Source organism: Nuphar pumila, chromosome 16, assembly GCF_984573655.1.
Source record: "Nuphar pumila chromosome 16, dmNupPumi1.hap1.1, whole genome shotgun sequence".
Classification (NCBI taxonomy): Eukaryota; Viridiplantae; Streptophyta; class Magnoliopsida; order Nymphaeales; family Nymphaeaceae; genus Nuphar; species Nuphar pumila.
The window spans coordinates 25,949,410-25,966,027 of NC_143264.1; the positions used below are offsets into that span (position 1 = coordinate 25,949,410).

Genomic DNA, 16,618 nt, shown 5'->3' on the forward strand with positions numbered 1-16,618 from the left:
CAAGAACAATGCAAAATATTAAATATCTTGCAATTAAGAACATACCATAACACTCATACGTTCATATTACATAAACAAAAATATTATGTCAATAGTTGCACTCGATTTTCACTCATTACTTGAGTGCCCCATTGCCATGCTGGATCATATGATGTCATATTTGTTGGAGTGTGGAGTTTAATTTCTACCTTGATATATATCCCTAATTTCTACAAAAAAAAAATAGGGTAGTTTTATAATTTTACTCATAATAGAGATATTTTACCTTAACCCACTTCCTTGAGTGAAAAAATGGTGTAAATGTACCCTTGAGCAAACAGCAAAATCACTCTATGTTGTGCACAGATCGGCAACCAAATCACTCTCACGGCTCCTAGAGTGCGTGGATATCCCTCTAATGGCCTCTACACAAATGAGGAAGTCGGCTCTCGAGAGGTCTTTAAAACTCAAAAAAATAAAAAATAAAGTTTCAGACATTTTTAAAGTGCGTCAAAGGCGTATATCGTACGATACGGCACGATTCAGGGTTGTATCATACGATACATATGATACAGATATGATACACACTTGTATCGCGATAGGAGTGTGTATGGTATCACTTTTGCCTTGAGTAATGATATGTATAGTACTGTATCGTACAATACGGTACAATACTTACAACATTGCTTGATATGCTATTTTTGCTAAGAACACTGTTATGAAGTATAAATGATGTACTTGCACATGATTGTTGTCAAACCTGGAGGGTTTTTTTCTGACTGCTCTCTGACTTGGAAAATCTGAAAACAGTATGCAAATAAGGGACTCCATATTATTTGGTTCTTTAATTAATCTGAATATAGTCCAAGATCAGCTAAGCACTGGAGAGCAGATCAGGCGATCTGTCAAATCACTTTAAGAAAGTGATTTGACATCTTCACCGTCCATTGCTTCATCCCACAAGGACCTCATGGTCCTTGATTACATTGTGGACGGTGAGGATGCCAAATCACTTTTCTTAAAGTGATTTGGCAGATCACTTGATCTGCTCTCTAAGCATTGTCTGGCCATTTTATTGCTACTTCAGTTTTGATATGATGTGCACTATTACAAATTGGAATTTTCTTTATTATTTCGGAAAATAATGTCTTCCATTTGAATTATTGATTCTTTTGTCCATGTATAAAGGTGACGACAAGCAGAAAGAGTCAAGATCCCCTGTTCAATCTCACTTTGCTTAGGCTTAGGGATGGCAGTGGGGCGGGGCGGGGGACAAGGTTTCCACCCCCGCCCCGCCTCAAAATTTTATCCTCCACCCCCGCCCCGCCTCCGCGGCGGGGATGGATTTTATCCTCCACCCCCGCCTCCATCCCCGTTTCATACCCTTCATCCCCGGTCCAAACGGGGATAAGGCGGGGCGGGGATATTGCAGGGAAAAGTGGTCGGGGCGGGGTTGGGGCGGGGATGAGGCGGGGATCGTGGCGGGGACGGGGCGGGGAAAAGTGCACGTTCACCCCCGCCCCGCCTCCGCGGCGGGGATGGATTTTATCCTCCACCCCCGCCTCCATCCCCGTTTCATACCCTTCATCCCCAGTCCAAACGGGGCGAGGCGGGGCGGGGCCCCGCTTTCCCCCGGTCCACTTGTTAAAATATATGTAATTCATATATATATATATATATATATATATATATATATATATATATATATATATATATTATATATAATACCCGATAGGGGTATTTTTGTCATTTCACAAGTACCCGATAGGGGTACTTGTTTTTCTTATTTTATTTTTTCTCTTTATTTTTTGTAAAATCTATTTTTTTATTTTTTGTTTTTTGCTCACACAAAAGGGGCCCCACCATGTAGTCGATGGGGCCCCCAACGGTCACATTTGTGACCGTTGGGGGCTCCCAACGACTACATGGGGAGCCCCCTAGGTGGCTCTCCTTTTAAGGCCTCTTGGCCCTCTCCCTCTCCTTCTCTTGTGTATAAATAGGGGTAAACCCCTCTTGTATTCCTCACTCTTGAGAGCTCTCTCTCTCTTTCAATAAGAGACATTTATATTTTTATGTTGTGTTGTCTCTTGTGGGTTTGGGTATTAGCCCTTCTTTGTTTGTTCATTAGTAGATGTTGTAAGTGCTTAGTGCACTCTTTGCTTTTCCGCATATTTCATTACATGGTATCAGAGCCTTGTGTATGCTCTTCTTCTTAATATAGCTAGTGGTGTAGCTATATTTGTTTTTTTTTTGTTTTTCTCTCTCCTTGGTATCCTCTTGTGAGTGGTTATTATGGAAGGAGAACAAAAGATTGATCTCTCCTTCAAGCTCAATGGCTCCAACTACATGATGTGGGCCGCCGCCATGGAAAACAACCTCAAAGGGAAAAAGCTTTGGGGATACGTTATGGGCACCATTCCGAAACCACAACTCCAACTAACTAAGATGGAAGGCGATCAAGAAAAAGCTCTTGAAGGAGATGCCCGCATGAAGGCCATTGAAGATCACCAATCTAAAATAGAAGATTGGGAAAGTAAGCATGCCAAGATTCTTGCTTGGTTCATGAACAATGTGGAGCTCAAGATTTGCGCCAACATTGCCAAATTTCGGATGGCAAATGAAGCATGGTTCTTCATGAAAGGTATATTTACACAAAAAGACCTTGCTCGTCAATTCTTTTTTCAAGAAAAAATCCGGACTATCAAGCAAGGAGAAATGAGTGTTAGGGACTACTTTAGCACTCTTGGCCCTCTATGGGATGAGCTATCCTTACTAGAACCAAAATGGGTTTCTAGTATAGATGTGGAATTAAGGAGAGAACAAATGGAAAAAGAACACTTTTTCCAATTTTTACATGGGCTTAGGCCCGAATATGAACAAGTTAGATCCTCCCTCCTACATAGATCAAAGCCTCTTCCCTTGGAAGATGCCATAGCCGAAATATGCCAAGAAGAAACCCGTCTTGGCATGATTAAAGGAGGAAATGATGTCTTGGCCGTATCAAAACCCGGCAACCATATGAAAACCTACAAACCTCCACATTTTGGAAGGCAAAATAACTATAATGGCAACTATAGAAAAGTCATTTGCCATCATTGTCAAGAACCGGGTCATATAAGAGCTAATTGCCCTAAGTTGAATGAAGCACCAAAAAATAAAGTTGCTTCCGTTGAAGAAGCTACTCAAAAGAAAGAGGAAGCAATCAAAGGAACGGACTCTTTTTCTCTTGCTCAACTATCGGAGGCACTACAAACTCTACTCAAGATTCCATCAACTTCGGGTGCCGCCGTAGCTTCCTCCTCTCCTCCAGGTATGTCGTCTTGGATCCTTGACTCTGGAGCTTCCTTTCATATGACCCCCCTTGAAAATGAGCTTTCCGATTTATGTAATAATTATAAAAACTCCTATGTTTCAACTGCCGATGGTACATCTTTACAAGTAAAAAATTTTGGAACCTTAAACTTTTCAAAAGACTTCTTTGTGCCAAACGTGAGAGTTGTACCTCAACTTAATTTAAATCTCCTCTCTGTTGCTCAAATATGCGATCATGGATGTAAAATCTCCTTCTCAACTAAGGATTGCTCTATACAGGATCTCCGGTCCGGGAAGCTGATTGAGCAAGGCCATAGAAGGGGAGATCTCTATTACATGAGCAACTTGAAACTCCCCATTAACTCTTTTTGTAACCATGTCCAAGATAAAAATATTGATATTTGGCATCAAAGACTTGGACATCCAAGTTTCTCAAAAATGTACTCCTTTCCATTTGGAAAGAAATTTTGTAATGAGAAACATTTTGTTTGTAAGAATTGTATTTTTGGCAAAATGAAATCTACTCCTTTTCCAAACCGAACTTTTGTGTCCAAAAGACCTTTTGAGTTAGTCCATTCGGATGTTTGGGGTCCTTCCCCTGTCATGTCTAAAGGAGGGTACTCCTATTATGTCACTTTCATCGATGACTACACTAGGTATGTATGGATCTACTTTCTCAATTTAAAATCTGAAGTCTTTGATTTTTTCAAAAAATTTCATATGATAGTTAAAAATCAATTTTCAAGTAATATCTCTACTCTTAGATCCGATTCGGGTGGAGAATATTTATCAAATGAATTTCAAAACTATTTAGAAGTAAATGGAATTTGTCATCAAAGATCGTTTCCTAGGACTCCCCAACAAAACGGCTTGGCCGAAAGAAAGCATAGACATATCATGGAAACCACTAGGACACTCCTTATTTCCAAAGAAATTCCAAAGAATTTTTGGGCCGAAGCGGCCTTAACCTCAACTTATTTAATAAATAGAATGATATCTTCTTCCTTACAAAATACATCTTCATACGAAAAACTATTTGAAAGAACATCAGACTTCAATAGATTAAGAGTTTTTGGATGTAAATGTTTTGTCCTTACTCATAAACGGGACAAATTATCTCCTAAAGCTATTGAATGTGTTTTCTTGGGTTATGGAGAAAATCAAAAGGGTTTTAGATGTTTTGACTTGAAAAATAACAAACTCTATGTATCCAAAGATGTAACATTTTTGGAAAATGAAAATGGTTTTGTGAAAACTAAAGATATTGACGAAAGTGAATATACTTTTTTATTTGATCTTCTATCTCAAGAAGATGAGACTCCTCAAGAAGAGGAAATCTCTAATGAGTCTTTGAATGACCTAGAGGAAATTCCTCTTGATAATGCTATAGATGAGAATAATAGACCAATCCAAACATATGTTAGGCGTGGTCAACAAACTCAGATAAGTGCCTTAGAAAAATACTCTCAAGGATCCGACATTGAAGAAACATCTTTAAGGAGATCCAGTCGGATCTCCAATCCTCCAAATAGGTTTGTTTCCTATGAGTCCCTAACTCCTAGATATAGAGCATGTCTAATTGCGTTGCATTCATTTCATGAACCTTCACACTATAATGAGGCCAAAAATACTCCCCAATGGGTTGAAGCCATGAACTTAGAGCTTAGTGCCCTTGAAAAAGCTAAAACTTGGGAAATAACTTCGTTACCCATTGGAAAGAAATCAATAGGATGTAGATGGGTCTTCAAAATTAAAACCAAGAGTGATGGTTCATTAGAACGTTATAAAGCACGGTTAGTAGCTAAAGGATATGCTCAGGAATATGGTATAGATTATGAAGAAACCTTCGCACCTGTTGCTAGAATGACTAGTGTTAGGACTCTTATTGCTATTGCGTCTGTGAAGAAATGGCCTATCTATCAACTCGATGTTAAGAATGCATTTCTAAATGGCGAATTAAATGAAGAAGTTTACATGGATCCCCCACCAGGAGTATGTATTGGTAAAAATAAAATTCTTAAACTTAAAAAGGCATTATATGGTTTAAAACAAGCTCCAAAGGCTTGGCATGATAGATTTAGTAATGTAATGACAAGTTTAAATTTTCGTTCATGTCATACTGACACTGCTTTATTTGTGAAAAGTGCAGGGTCTTCAGTAGTTATTTTACTACTTTATGTTGATGATATGATCATCACAGGAAGTGATGAGCAAGGCATTAAGGATATTAAAAAGGTTTTGAAAGAAAATTTTGATATGTCTGACCTTGGTTTCTTAAGATATTTTTTAGGAATTGAAGTGGCGTACTCTCCTCGAGGGTACATTCTCTCTCAGATGAAACTTGCTGCTGACATCTGTTCCAAATCGGGTATCTCCGATGATAAGAAGACAGAAACCCCAGAAGTCATCAATGCAAAATTAAGGTTGGAAGATGGAACACCTCTCGAGGATCCTACTCCCTACCGGCAACTTGTTGGGTCTCTAACCTACCTATCCATCACACGGCCAGACATAGCTCATGCCGTCCACTCTGTCAGTCAGTTTCAACATGCACCTACAACTGTGCACATGAGTGCAGTCTTAAGGATCGTCAGATATATCAAAAATACCATAACTAAGGGAGTTTTTATTTCTTCTGCCTCGTCACTTGACTTAATTGCTTATACTGATGCAAATTGGGGAGGAAATCCCAATGACCGAGTCTCAACTACCGGTTTTTGTGTTTTCTTAGGTGACTCTATGATTTCGTGGAGATGCAAGAAGCAACACAAAGTATCATTGTCCTCGACGGAAGCAGAATATCGTGCTATGGCCACTACAACCATGGAACTTGTGTGGCTAAGAAGCCTCCTCAGTGATATGGGCATTGTCATCTCTACTCCTTCGAAGATGTGTTGTGACAACAAAAGCGCAATCTATATTGCAAGCAATCACACCTTCCATGAGCGTACCAAACATATTGAGATGGACTGCCATTACGTTCGGGATGAATACCTAAGAGGAACTATAGCACTACCTTACGTCACATCAGAGTACCAGTTGGCGGACTTCTTCACTAAGGCTCTTGCGGCTCCTCAGTTTTTGTTTCTCCTTAACAAGCTTTCGGTTATATCCCCGTAAAGCTTGAGGGAGGGTGTTAAAATATATGTAATTCATATATATATATATATATATATAAAATACCCGATAGGGGTATTTTTGTCATTTCACAAGTACCCGATAGGGGTACTTGTTTTTCTTATTTTATTTTTTCTCTTTATTTTTTGTAAAATCTATTTTTTGTTTTTTGTTTTTTGCTCACACAAAAGGGGCCCCACCATGTAGTCGATGGGGCCCCCAATGGTCACATTTGTGACCGTTGGGGGCTCCCAACGACTACATGGGGAGCCCCCTAGGTGGCTCTCCTTTTAAGGCCTCTTGGCCCTCTCCCTCTCCTTCTCTTGTGTATAAATAGGGGTGAACCCCTCTTGTATTCCTCACTCTTGAGAGCTCTCTCTCTTTCAATAAGAGACATTTATATTTTTATGTTGTGTTGTCTCTTGTGGGTTTGGGTATTAGCCCTTCTTTGTTTGTTCATTAGTAGATGTTGTAAGTGCTTAGTGCACTCTTTGCTTTTCCGCATATTTCATTACACCACTGCCATCCCTACTTAGGCTCAATAAACTTCAACAAACACCTTGTCTATGCTCCCAAAGCCATATACAACAATACCAAGTGTTTTTGTCTCTCTTTTCTTTTTTAATAACTCCTAATATACATGTTTCTAAATGCAGCAGGACTCAAAGGGAAAAGGTTGATGAAGGAATGATTTTCAGAAGAAGGGCAGGGTATTGGTCCAGTTTGTTGGCAAGCTCTCTAAAATTGCAGTCGTTTAAGATCTTTGTTTGATCAATCACCAGGCACACAGATTATCTATAATGGATAATTGAAGCTTTGCTACTGAGCAGTATAACATGCCCTGAAATCATTCAGGAACATGTACCACCACATCATCAAGTACTTTACCTGAGATTTCTGAATTTACACTAAAAAGCGAGTATCAGATTCTCGAACAATGAGTAATATGAGATTCAGCATTTTAATCACTTGGATTTGGCCTTGTGCCCACACCAAATCCAACGACTCGAATATAAGATCCGAGGGATTCAAACTCATCCTAAAAGAGCCCACTTCTTTTCGAACTAACATGATGCAACCAGTTCTCAAGGAACCCACGTCAAGATCAAAGTTTTGTCTCATCGTTGCAGATATTTTATACAGTCAAAGCTTGTCTTTAACAATAAGCCATCCACACTCGATGTATATCACGAATTTCAAATTTTCAGCGAATTGCATATCGAATTAGTTAATTCTATGGTGGATGATAGGGATAATACGCATTTAATCATCATAAGTTGGTTTCCATTGTTCAACATCGTAAATCAACAAGCGAAACTGAAATAATTCAAGCATTTCCACTATAACAGGAAGAAATTAGAAAAATGAAGGCTCACCGAAACAAACAAAAAAACTGAAAGAAATCAAATTTTCTAAATCAATCCCATCACGATTTTCCAAAAACAATACTCCTAAATTCCTCTTCCTCGGATACGATAAATTTTACAGAATTATTTTTTACGGGACGAAAATTCACGATCATTACAAAAAAAAAGGGAAAAAAGTGAACTCGTCCAGATTCATACCAGGAATCCGTAGGATCAGTTAGATTGCAGTAGCTCCGGTAGCGATCTAGGGCAACCACGGGAAGACTTCCTCCGCTGAGGTTTTCCACCAGATTCCGGGTGAATTCTGGAGAGAAAACGAAGAGGATACGAGATAATATGAAGATCGAAAACATCTAGAGTCGCTAACAGAATGAAATCGGAACGAAGAATCCGAAGAGCGTGAGGGGAGATCGAACCTTTGATATCACGAAGGAATCTGGAGCGATTTGAATTTGGAGCTCTTTCCTCCATCTCTCTTCCTCTTCCCTCCTTTTCCTGCAACGAAACGAGCGGTATTTAGAGTGCTCGCTGTTTCTTGGGTAAATTACAAAAAACTGCCTAACTTATCAGTAATTAACAAAAATATGTTCAACATTTTGATTGTTACAATAGCCCCCCCCCCCCCCCCCCCCTCTTATGTTTCAAAGACGGGTCCTAAAACTATCCACTTATACCTTTAATTAGTCAAAATGCTCGTGATTTTCATCCATTTTTGCACATCCTCGCGTTTGGGTATCCTGGATATCATTGAAACGCATTGAAACGCCAACTCCTGGATATCCAAAATCTATGAATTGAGAGCCTTGGGATTTGTCAACACTTTCGAAGCCGAGTATTTAGCAACTGGTTAGAGTTGGCATCTCCTTAACAACTATCACCTTCCAAACAGCTAATATTTGTATTTATACTACTTATAAAACAGCAATGAGAACCAAAATTTTAACCCAAAATCAAGTATTTTTCAAAACAAAAACACGTTTGCTTTATACTATTAATAAAAATATTTTTTTTATAAAAAAAAGTCCTGGTTTTAAATTTTTTAAGCATAAAACAATATCAATTCCTATGTGAATGTTGGCTAACATGTATATTGATATGTATCCAAGGATCATTCCACGACATGCTCTTGTATCCTTAGCATCATACATAAGTATAAAGTTTTGGTGAACCTACATCCGATCATTGGATCCTACGAACACTTCCCAAAATTTGTCTTTGTTGATCAACTTCTTTCTTTCCACAATTACACAATCAATGGAGATGCAGCTACACCCTCTCAGGCATTTATGAGGGATTTTTCTCAAAGAGGGGCACGAGGGAGGAAGAAGAGAAAAAACATGTAGGAGAGAGAAGAAGAGAGAGGGGCATGTGAGAGGGAAAAACTTGTAGGAGAGAAGGAAATAGCTTATCTCTAAATAACATTTCTCAAGAAGACCCTTAATTTAATAAGGAAACCCTGTTAATTAGGACTTCTAATTGAATAAGAAAACAATCTATCAATCCTAGCTAATTAGGATTTCTCATTAATTAAGAAAATAATCTAGATAATTAAATAAGCTAAGTATGAGAGAAAGGAAGATAGGGACGTCCCAGCTTGGGTGGGAATTTGACTTGGCTTGAGTCCTACTTATCTTGGACTCTTATTCCAAGTGGATCTACATCTAATGGGTTGTCTCACCCCTGAGTCCTAGTTACACTATTTGAGATCTATTTCTAGATTCAGGTTCTAAATTGCAACTATTCAAATTAAAATTTAAAAAATAAATTGAAACATGAATTTTGTCTTTATTCCTTATAAAATTGTCGAAAAATCTCAAAAGTTACATATTTCTCCTCTTAAAATAATTTTGTCTTCAAAATTCAATACAAATACTACTCAAGCAAACTGAGGTATTTCTCTTTCATACTAACCTCAAACTCCCATGTACATTCATCAATACCATAATGTTGCCAATGAAGCTTGATGAGATGAATGGTCTTGTATCTCAACAACTATTTTCTTCTCTCAATAATCTTCTTTGGCTTCTCCTCCATTATCAGGTCTTCCAAAATATCTGCATCCTCGTATTGAATGACATGTGACGGATCATGAATGTATTTTCTCAATATTAATATATGGCAGACATTGTGAATTTGTATGTATTGAAGAGGTAATGCCACACACATTTCTTTACCAATTCGCTTCAGGATTTCAAAGAGACCGACAAATTAAATACTCAAATTTCTTTTATTTTCGAATCAAAATACACTCTTGATAAGCGATACCTTGACAAATACCAAATCTACTATGGTGTAAGTTTTATGAAATAAAATTTTAAAGATATGTTTTTGATAAAAATATTTTGTGAAAGGCAGACACCAAATAATAATAATTGGCTCACACTAGGGTGAAATCCAGGTTGAACTCAGGGAACAAAATAATAAACTTTGTATTCCACACAAATTGCAAGTTTTATTGCCTTAAAAATAAATAAATAAAAGTAACTAACTATTACAATGAATTACCCTCTTGCAGAAGGCTCAAAAATAATAAATGGTCTTGTTACAAACTCAAATCAAAAAATGAATAAGTAAACCTAAACTAAAAAAAAAAGGGGTTTCAGTTGCTTGCGCTCTAGTCCTTTTGATCTTCACTGCTTCCCTTTTGACCAACAAGATTATAAAAGCTACTAATATTTTATTCTGAGGGGCTCGAAGGGCCTTTTTAGGGGACCTCAGAGGGCTCTTCAAAGATACTTTTGAGGGTCTGTCACACACATAACCGCTTCTCTGTAAAACAAAATGACAAAAACAAAAACCAAAAAAACAATGCCAGAATCTAAGGTTAGTTTGATGAAAAATTGCTAAAACAAGACTCTAACAAACTAATCTAACAACTATAATAAACTTGTAACAAATAACTAATGTGTAACAAACTAACTAAATAACAAACTAACTACTCTGCAATAAATATAAAACTAATTGATTCAAAACAAACAACTTGACATGCAACAAACTATAACTAACTAATCTTGGCACAAACTAAAACAAACTAACTAATTTTGATTCAAGAAAAAATGTGAACTTAAAAACTATCAATCAAAACTATAAAGTAAATGAATCTAACTTAATTGATTAAACTAAAAACACATGATGTTAACAAAACTGATTAGCCTAATGTTAAATTAACTAAATGACTAACTAATACATAAAAGGAATTGCAACTTAAAATATGGCTAACTAATTGTAACACAACATTACTCTAAAACAAAAAGTTTAAATCAATAAAAATAATGATCCACACAGCTGGCTGAATAGGGTCGGCCGACCAAGTCTGCACATAAACATTGAATAGAGTACTTGGCTAGCAGCAAGTCGGGTTTCAAAAAAATATTTTCATACTACATGAGCTGGGGTCCGAATGTATGATCGACTGCAGCAGCCCACGCTGGTCTGCGATATTTGGCTGACACACATGAACTGGTAAATGTACCAGACCATGTTATCCTCCAAAAACTTATGACCAACTAAACTAACGTTATCTAATCTGGTCAATGGATGACCGATCAGATCACTCAACTGATATATATATATAAAAAAAAATTTGTTCACATCGGTCGACCTGCACTGATTCACTCTAATTGAATGGCTCGGGTCTGATTTCGTGAATATGACTAGATTTGTCAATGATGAGAGGTTTGGTATAAAAATATATATGTGAACCGCAGTGTATCGTGCATCCTAAAAAAAATAACAAAAACAAAATAAAGAATAAATATGAACACAATTAATTCTATGCTATGTTAAACACGATATATATTTTTTTTCTAATAAATAAGAGCAAACGATCTAAACTAAATGCAACAAATATACGAAGATTAAACTATGTTATATGCCATAATGAAACATTATGCATGTATTCTACAAAATAAATAAAAGCTAATTTAAATAATAAATTATAGAGAGACACAGGAGACAAAAAGCAAACCTCATGATCCACTTTCGACAAAGGGGTTGAGAAGAAGAAGTGATATTTCCTCTGAGTTGCACGTGCCTCCAATGATGGGAAAAAAAAGAAACTAGTGTCAGAATGGGTTAAAAGTGAGAAGAACAAAGGGGGAGAAAGATGAAGAGTAAAAGGGAGAATCGGTTGGGAACGAAAAAGAAGAGGAAGAGGGAGAGGAGGCTGGCATTTTTTTCTCAAGAGAGAGACGCCCTTCTCTACTGAAAACTAAGTTTTTATACTAAAGATTTAGGTTACATGATTTTTCCTAAAAACCCCAATTAATTTTCAAAAATTTTAATTGAGCACTTTTAGAAAAACGTGTTTCTAGAAAAGAACACTTCTAAACCAACTAAAATATTAGTTGACAATTCTTAAATTAATTAAACTACAAATTAAAAAGTCCTAAACTACTTAAAATACTAAAAAACACAAGGAAGGATTTAAATATGTGATTTTATCTTTATTTTGAATTTCAAAACAGTTTATCAAAAACATTGATAAGAATGAATTTTTAATGCATTCTTTTGATGGATCATGTATATATATATATATATAATTTATGCATGATTAAATTATCTCATGCTTATCGTTTGCTAGTCCTTGAGCAAATTAATCTTGAATAACAAAACAAAAGCAAAAACCTAACTCACTTTCGTAGGAATCACGATTGCATTTAGTGTATGCAACAAGCTCTTTAAACACCTAAGTTACCCCAGTGGACTAGTAAGGTCACATGAGGGTTTGCAATGATGCTACCCACAAACATCTCTGTCATGCATACATAAAGATTTAACTTCAATAAGCATTAGGCCGTCAAGGAGTTTATTCAAACAAATACTTCATGCTATTATTATTTTCAAAACATAATTAGAGCCTTTTACATGCCACCACCGAGTAAAACTTTTTCTTTTTCTTTTACTTTTCTAAGAAAAACCATAATCATTTATGCTTTATTCTTAAAAAATCAAATACACACGTCATTATTTATTTGTCTTTACTTATATGTTTTCTACATTTGTTTCTTAAAAATTATTCTTAAGCAGTGAACTTTATCTTTATGCTCTTGATTTTCTTTCTCTTTTAATTATTTATTTTTTTAATTTTTCATTTTCCACACTTTTTCTTCTTTTAGTTGAACACTATATCAATTTTTCTGGTTTCGGAACCCATGTAACAAGCTTTGAGTCAATGACTCTCAGGCCAGACAACCTAGGGCATCAGATATAAAGTATCCCTCAGACTTAATTGCTCGAGTCAGTAGATCTTTAATTTTCATAATTTTACATATAGTTTTCTTCTTTATCATGTGCAATGTCAACATCTATTAGGCTCTTTACAAAGTCCCTGTAACGGGCTTTTGGGTTGGTGGCTCTCAAACTAGATGGCTTTATGGCACTAGGTGTAAACACCCCTCAGACTCTACTCGCTTGAACCAAATAGGCCACATATATCAACTTAGATAAAGAAGTAATTTCTTTCATTATCCTTTTTGACATAGAAATCAAACACTTCAACTTCTGTCGGAGCCCAGCTACTAGGGAATACAAAGAGATCAAACAACTAAACATATGCTCTTTTTCATTTTTTGAGCTCTTATTTTCAATGTTGTTCATTTGCTTAGTTTTTAAAAGTAACCCGTGCATATTCATACTTGTGATTCAAAATAAACTCTAACATGTATCTACCATTTTTTCTTTGAATTTCATGTAAGCAACTACGTTTTTCTAGATTAGTGTCAAAATAATTTTTTTATAGGATTAAAAAAATTCTCTAAAATGTTAGATTGTGTAAAGCATTCATATATGTTAAAACTCATTCCTTAAAAGCCTAATTTTTATGAGTTTTTATCAATGCAAATATACAAACATAAAGAAAAATTTTGGGTATGCAAACTACACCCTCTTCCGTGCTTGAATGACATCGTCCTTAATGACACTCTCTCATGCTTACATGAAACTAGATGAATACACATTATGAAACCAAAGACATGCAAGGAAAGGAGTAGAAGTCATTGTTCCATGCTATGGAAGTTGTCCTATTACCTGTAACTCATAAATCATAAAAAAAAAAGAATGAAATATACATATGATCTATCATCCATGCTTAGAAAATAAATAAAAAAAAAAGCAAAAACTACTAGATTACTAAAATTACAACAATAATATGGGATGTCTCCTATAAAGCGCTAAATTTTACATCCCCAGCCAAACGGATCTCTGGTTATCCTTTATCATTCATGAGATCAATAGATTGAAGGTTATGCTCAATCGAGAGGTCTGAGGTATATGGTTTCAGTCTTTGCCCTGTCCAATATGTATCCTAAAAGTCTACCCTCCTGGACCCTGAAATAGCGTTTTTTTCTGCTATGAACGAGATTAGCCTCCACACATATTTGAAAATCTTTTGGACATTTGTGGGGACACTTTTCAAATAATGAGCCACTAACCGAAGTATTATCCATGTTTCTCTCCAACTGTGATGGATCTGATTGCTTCCATTGAGGATGAATATCCTCTATATGATAGCATTCATTATTTCCTGTCATTTTCATGGCAATATCAAATATGTCTATCTGCAATCACTTATAACCAAAAGAAGCATCCATCTCCCTAGTACGATAGTCAATACACGCATTGATAATGGCCAAGAATGGTCTGTTGAGAATGATGGGGGTTCGATGAGCAACATTAGTACCTTCCATATCTAGAACAAGAAAATCAATAAAGAAATAAAATTCTTCAATCTTGACTAACACATCTTTCAATATTCCTTGAGGAATCTTGGTAGACCTGTCAGCCAACTATAGGATGGTCATTGTAGGTTTTAAGTCCTCAATCTCAAAAATGTCATAAAGGAAACCCGAGAATATGCTAAACTAGCCCCAAGATCGAGTAAAGTATGCTCAATGGTCATGTTTCCAATTATATAAAAGATGATTGGTACCCTTGGATCTTCAGTTTAGGTGGGGCTTAGTGCCGAAACATCGAGCTCATCTGCATAGTTAGAAAGATCTTCTTAGGCAACAATCTTGATTTTTTTTTTGGGTGCAAAGTTCTTTAAGGAAGTTTGCATAGGAATGTACTTGTTGGATGATGTCGAGCACAGGGAGGTTTTTGTGAATATGCTTGAATATCTCAAGCATTTCTTGCATTCTTGCTCCTTGCTTGCTAAAAATTGTTGGTCTCTTTAAAGCCTCAAGAAAGGGGGCCTTTGATATATATGATCTATAAGGCTCAGATGGAGGAGCCCTCTCACTTTCCTAAGATGTCTTAATAGGGACTGATTGCTCAATAATCTCTCACTCTCTTTTTATTTTGTAGTCTCTCTGGTTCTATGGAATTCTTTCTCGCTCCTAAGGTTAGTAATAGCATGGATCTGCTTGTGGTGTGAGTTAGTCATGTGCAAACCAGAATGCATGGGTTCCTTGTCCCTCGGGTTGACAACAGGCTGACTAGGAAGGCTCCCTTCATGATGCCTACTCAAGGCCTCTGTCAACTGTCACATCTGAGTCTCTAGCTTGGCTATTGACTGAGTATGAGAATTAAGGTTGGCCTTTATGTCAAAAAAGGCTCGAGAAGCTTCTCCTGAAAGGATTAACACGATATGGGTTCTTGAGGAGGAGACAAGTTAAGATGGAAAGGGGCCTATGGGAATGTGGGCATTGGGTAACTTTTTGGAAAGTTACCCCGTCTAATTTGTAGCAAGAATGGAATGGATGATGGGTTGTGTGGATTTTTTTATGCAAAATTAGGGTAATTTCGTCATCTCGGGTTATAAGTAGGTGCACACGAATCATGCACCAATATGGCAAAACTTTGGGCAGCATTCAACTTCTCATAAACGAATTAAGGTAGAGCGATACTGTCAGCCAGTCAGAGACATAGTGTGCAAGGCTAGCATATAGCTTACACACTTTACTCACTTGATTTATTGAAGTTGGTTGGCTAGCAGTTGGTCAACTTTTCTAGTCAACTGGTCTACTTTGATTTGCAATTCTTAGTTGGACCCAACATTAAAAGTCTCTCCATTTTTAGGACCACTAGGAGCAAATATGGTCATATCAAATATCGAGGACAAGGCATGGTGCATAGAGTTTTCACTCAACATTTTGAATAAGGCTCATGCCTCATCCTCACTCTTGAGCATGAATGTGCTCTCACAAAAAAAATCAACCATTTACCTATTTTTCTCAGTCAGACCATTATAAAAGTACTACATCAGCTGTCATCGGGCACCTGGTGATGGGGGCACTTCATAATTAGGTCTTTCAACCTATCCTAGGTCTCGTGAAATTGTGCTTCCTCAATATGAGAAAAACTTGTGATAGTCTTTCAAAACTAGTTCATCTGACCAATTGGGAAGTATTTCTTGAGAAACTCTCTTTACATATGTTTCCAAGCGGTAATCTGAACCGTATCTAAAGACTTAAGTCAGTGCTTGGCTTTATCCTTGAAAGAGAATGGAAACAAGGTTAACCTCAATGCATTATCTTCAAAATTATTGATTCGCATTATAGAGCATATTTTGATAAACTCATCGAGATGACGTTAGGGGTCCTTGTTACTAAGGCAATAAATGAGGGTAACATCTGGATAATATTGGCCTTGATCTCGAGCTGGTTCGCTCCTATAGTGGGTCTAGTGATGCAAGAGGTAGGAGTGTATTCATTGGTAATGAAATGCTTCTGGATGGGACAAGTTAACTGTTGATCCTCTTCTATGGGACTGGATCAACGGGCTCTCCTAATAATAGACTCGGGGTCCTCTATTGGCTCAACAAACTTGGGGTCAAGCGAGCGTCGATCGAACAAGTTTGCACATAAATGTTGAATAGTATACTCGGTTGACAGCACGTCGGG

General features: G+C 36.8%; 1 protein-coding gene across 1 annotated transcript in view; it reads right to left on the reverse strand.

Annotated features, from left to right (window-relative positions):
* ATSPO11-1 (Spo11/DNA topoisomerase VI, subunit A protein) overlaps nucleotides 1-8,246 on the reverse strand; it is a 46,086-nt gene extending 37,840 nt beyond the window's left edge. The window contains exons 1-2 of the mRNA XM_089992490.1: nucleotides 8,192-8,246; nucleotides 7,974-8,079 (exon numbers count right to left, since the gene is read on the reverse strand). Of these exons, the coding sequence (XP_089848616.1) occupies nucleotides 7,974-8,079; nucleotides 8,192-8,246 (161 nt within the window). The remainder of the gene's footprint in view (nucleotides 1-7,973; nucleotides 8,080-8,191) is intronic.
* Nucleotides 8,247-16,618: the final 8,372 nt, after the last annotated feature.